At 28.7% G+C, this 5,660-nt stretch overlaps 1 protein-coding gene across 1 annotated transcript; it reads left to right on the forward strand.

Moving 5' to 3' along the window:
- The first annotated feature begins 225 nt into the window (after positions 1-225).
- On the forward strand, positions 226-3,875 carry LOC132931780 (spidroin-2-like). The gene is made up of 3 exons (XM_060997780.1): positions 226-381; positions 1,998-3,052; positions 3,127-3,875. The coding sequence occupies exons 1-3, from the start codon at positions 373-375 to the stop codon at positions 3,725-3,727; spliced, it is 1,665 nt and encodes a 554-aa protein (XP_060853763.1). The 5' UTR covers positions 226-372; the 3' UTR covers positions 3,728-3,875.
- Positions 3,876-5,660: the final 1,785 nt, after the last annotated feature.

A 5,660-nucleotide genomic window follows, 5' to 3' on the forward strand; every position in this document is an offset into this window, starting at 1 on the left:
TATATCGTCCTACACCTGTCATACACACGGCGGCCGTTCTAATTAGTCTTTGCCCGACATCGTCGTGTCGGCGGCACGTCATAAAAAATAATCATAATAATAATCGTAATAAAAAAAATTACATTACTCTTTTCAAGTCAAAATCGGATTGGCCACAGGGCGTCGCCGGGGTAGGGGCAGCGCCACTGCCGCCGCTGAACACCTCCTTCACGCGCAAAACGTACGAGCTATTCGGCAATCGTCCCGACGCATCATCGTATATATAGACGTCGGATACTGATCCATCGTCAGTTCAGTTATCGTCGTCTATTGGTTTTCAGAGACTTACGACTCCGAGTACATACGCCATACACGCTATTTCGCACCAACAACATGAAGATGGTAAGCTATTAAATTTATTACAGTATAATATACGTAGGTAGGCATTGGACGCCTACACAGCAGCTATTACTTAGCTCATAACACGTATTTTCGAACATAAGCTAATTATTAACTTAATAATGTTATGTTCGTGGTTCTCGTTAATACAAATTAAATACACGAAATATTTTTTATCGTTCGTTTGCTATATTTAATACGTACGCTGCACGTCTTGCGGAACTTTATAGTTGGTAGTACCTGCTCGTACAGTTTCACAGTACAGTAGTCTTTTACTAAACTAAAATAGTTATATTAAACGAATTGATTTTGTTTTTATAATTCTAATGGTGAAAATTTCAAGTTTTTAAAAAATAATTTTTGTTATATCGTCTTATAACGCATGAATAACTTTGTTAGAAAAAAAAACCTTCAAAAAATGTTATGCAGACATAAACTTTATAATATATTTTTTTAAATTAATATATTTAAACCGATTAATATGTTTAAAAAATTTAGTTTAATCAAAGATAATATTCTTAACGAGTTATTTCTTTCAAAATGTATAGAATTTCTGGAATGGAAATAAAAATAAATATTGCTGTTTTTCCTTTAGTAAAATTTAAATTCATCCATTAGAGTATTTATAAAATTCAATGAATTTGAAACGCATTGAGTTTTTTACATTTTGATTATTATTTATTTAAATAATAAGCTGTTGGAATAAAATATAATGTTCAATTTGTATATGAAAATAATTTATTAAAAATTTAACCTTTAAAAAGTATACTCATAAACATTTTTATTTCCTTATCCCACTATTTTACAATTACTATATTTAACTTAAATACTATTCATTTAAATCGTATTAATATTTTTTTACAAAAAAAAATATTTGTCGACTATAACAATAATTTATTTTCTATTTTAAGCATATTTTTTTTATATATACATTTTATTATTTTACTCATAATATTAAAAGGTACCTAGTACCCAGATTCAATTATTTATTTCTCTATAATTATATTTTGTAGCTACAGTTCGGTAAAATCATAAACGTATAAATAAGTTAATATGTTTTTTATTTAAATCAAATAATGGTATTATTTATTGAATGGCAGTTTCTTAACTCAGCCATTAATACTAGCTACTAGAACAATCTATAAGATTCAGATATTTAAAAATAAAACTATTTAAAAAAATAAGTAACTTTTAATATAGAATTATTATATAAGAATTTGTTTTTAATTCAATTTTTTTTTTTATTCGTAAATAATTGAATTATTAATAATATTGAATACGTTTAAAATATTTAATATTTTAAAAAACAACAACTAACTTTGCTTGTTACTTTTTAATTATCAACAATAAATTTGCAACACAAGAATATATAAAATGTTTAAGTTTAAAACATTGTTCTTGTCTATCGATAACGATTTTAAATTACAAATATTTATAATTTCTCACATATCAAAATTTAATTTAATTTTAGTTAATGTAAATATAAATTTTTATAAGGTTATATGTTTCATATAAGATTTTTAAAACTAATTTATGCATAATGTGTCCATATATATTTTTTGTTATTGAACTAAATATATTGTACTAAAATTGATTTTGTATTAATTATTATTTTTCAGTTTTTATTTATTGCATTTGTCGCTTTTGCGGCGGCTCATCCACAAGGTTATGAATCTGAAACGTCTTCTGGTTATGGATCTCCGACTACACCATCTTCTCCTTCTACACCGTATCAAGGAAATTTTGGTGGTTACCAAAAATACCCTTCAGAAGCTTCAGCTTACTCATCTGCTGGATCTCCAGCTGGATATCAAGGTAGTGGAGCTACTGGATATCAATCCACTTCTGGATCGTATCAACAATCAACTTCAGCACCTGCATACAAGACTAATGCATTCTCTGGATATCAATCTGGCGCAGGATCTGGCGCACAGTCTGGCTACCAGTCCAGCGCCGCTTCTTATCAGTCTACTCCAGCAAGCTCACAATACTCAAAAGTTGGACAGTCTGGCTACCAATCTAGCGCTGGATCTTATCAATCTGCCCCAGCTGCACCATCATATTCTCAAAATGCCCAGTCTGGTTATCAATCTGGTGCTAGTTCATACCAATCGGCTCCAGCATCACCAACATTCTCTCAAAGCGCACAGTCTAATTACCCATCTGGTTCTGGGTCTTACCAATCTGCTTCCCTAAATTCACAATTATACTCTCAAGCTGGACAATCTAATTACCAGTCTGGCGTTGCATCGTACCAATCTAACGCTGCTGCTTCTTCTTACCAATCAACCCCAGCTGCACAAACATATTCACAAAGCGCAAAATCCAGCTATCAACCTTCACCAGCATCGTATGGTTCAAAATCGACTGCTGCGCCATCATACCAATCATCTGCACCGTCATCACAATACCAATCACAATCCTCTCAATCATCATATGGCCAACGTTCTCGCTCAAAGCCTGTATCGTCTTCATTATACCAAAAATCTGGATCTGAATACGAAAATGTTAGAAGACCAAGTACTCCTGTTAGCGCGCCTGCCGATGCTTATAACCCAGCTAGTAATGGATATAACGCTTTTGCGCCAGGAAATGTTGCTGGACCCGCCGAAGTTATTCCTATTCTATCTCAGTCCAACCAACCAAATCTTGGTGATGGCTCTTACTCATACAGGTAATATTTTAAACATAATATTTAATAATAAATATTTAATAACATAAATATTTAATAACATAAATATTTTTTAGTTACGAAACTGGCAATGGTATTTCGGTATCAGAGTATGGTCAACTTAAGCCAGGTGGCCCAGAAGGAATTCAATCTGTCTATGGATCTTTCAGCTATCCAGGAGAAGATGGAAAACTCATTACAGTAACTTACACTGCTGATGAAAATGGATTTGTTCCAAAAGGCTCTCATTTGCCTACACCACCACCAATACCCGCTGAAATTCTTCAATCGTTGGAACAGAATGCTGCTGAAGAAGCTGCACAACAAGCATATCAACAACAACAGTCAAGTTATGGACAGAATGGTGCTTCATCTTCATATGGACAAGAATCGGGAGCTTATGGTCAGACACCTGCCCCTGGATCTTATGGACAAACTAATGCTCCTGGATCTTATGGACAAACGTCTGGACCTAGTTCTTACGGACAATCATCTACTTTTGCTCCAAAACAGCCGACCTATCAGAAACCACAGGGCCCATCTGGATATGGCGCGGAAGCTAATGAACAATCCTATGGACAATCTTCCTCCGCCAGCCAATTGTACAAGTCACCACAAGGTTACCAAAGCCAAAGTGCATCAGCTTACAAAAAGTCTCCCAGTACATCGGCTTATTAAATGAAGTTATGATTTCAATAATTTAAATTCAAATAATTTATAATATTTTCATATAATTTTTATTTTCGTAATTAAATAAAAATTTATTTTTGTATAAATAACGCCTTGTATATATGACACACAATATACACAACCACCTTTCTTTTTACATGCATGTGTGTCTTCAAATCAACTAATCAGCATTGTTTGCACATATTGATCTAGTAGTGGCTGCTTGACTTATGTAATCTTGTATAAATTAACTCGAGTGTTAAATCGTCCTTGTCGTGGGCACACCTATAAGAAGAAGAAAAGAAGTGTCATCCGCGACAAACCCAAGACACCAAGGCATAATATGATGATAATTGTTACCATTTCAGTCGCGCGTTTATATCGCCCAATATAATATTATACTTTCGTAACACATATTATTATAATAATATGTAAATACAATACTAATCAAGGTTTTTTTATCAGCTGACAAAATTAAACTCGTGGTCGTGTATAATATGATAAATTTATATTATAATTTAGGCGTAGTGTCATATTAAATTTTATTTAGCCATACTTAGTAAACAATGACACATCTATTGAATTATAGATATTTATATTCTTTGTTTGGTTAAGCTATCTAATAAAAAATAGTTTATTGATAGAATAACACTATGAATTATCTATAATTATTAGTATAAATGTTTACTAAAGGAAATAACATATAAGTAATATTTTATTTTTATTGCTTCTATAATCATCAGGTTATATAGGTATGCATTATATCTTATCAAGTATGAGTATACATTAAAATTAATGAATAATATGTGACACGGGTACATAAAATATAATTATAGAATATAAATATTATATATTTAACATAATATATGGATATTTGTCACAGAAGATTTTAAAAGAAACTATATTATTTTAAATATTAAATTTTTAAAGTAAGTAACCATAAATTACATAGTAGCTTTTGTTATATTAAATTTCTATAATAGATTATTATTTTTATATTTTCACTGAAACTTTAAAATAAATAATAAAATACCTATGTTCTATTATATAATAATTTTTATTTAAAAATATAATATATAATACTAAACTAACCTATTAAACAAAAAACAAATAAAAACAGTAAACTAAATATTTCAAGATATATTTACATTCAGTGCTATATATTATATAAAATCAATATGATTATTTATATTAAGAACTAGTGATTTAAAATAATTATAAACAAGGTGGATTCTTTGAATGGTAATTATATCAAAAAATAAAACTTTTTTTCAAATACTATTTTATGCAACTCGAATCATTTATTACTAACAAAATTTAAAATATACACGTATATATTAAATAATAATTTTATTGTTTTTACTTTTTCAAAGGACAGAATATATTTTTAATTTTATATTTTAAAGCAACATTTTTTTTTTTTAAATCAGAATTATCAAATAAATATTCTGTTTTGCGATATAAAAGTAAAAATATTTGTTATCACACAAAACAGTTCAAAAAATTAAACCAAACAATTTTGAAAATTTTGTTTTTTAATGAATTAAAATCATGTAAAAAATGTATTTCAAAAAACGTTAATATTATTCTAAATAATGAGTGTTTATTGTTAAATGATTCGCCCAGTATAGGTATTTACCATATCTATCTCCTTTTATAATAATAGCTTTTTTATATTAAAACAATCAATTATGATATCTTTTCTAAATTTAACTTTTAATACAGTTTTAAATAAATTAAACTAATAACTATATTATATAAACTGTACGCTGTACCAATCAATTGTTAAAATAACACGAATAAAAATGCTTATTTTTGAGTTCAAAATGTAATTAAATAAAATATAAAATCAATTAAAACAATAAATATAATACCTATATTATATATATATATATATATATATATTAATATGTCGATGATCACAATTAATTTTATCAGATTA

Source organism: Rhopalosiphum padi, chromosome 1 (assembly GCF_020882245.1).
Source record: "Rhopalosiphum padi isolate XX-2018 chromosome 1, ASM2088224v1, whole genome shotgun sequence".
Classification (NCBI taxonomy): Eukaryota; Metazoa; Arthropoda; class Insecta; order Hemiptera; family Aphididae; genus Rhopalosiphum; species Rhopalosiphum padi.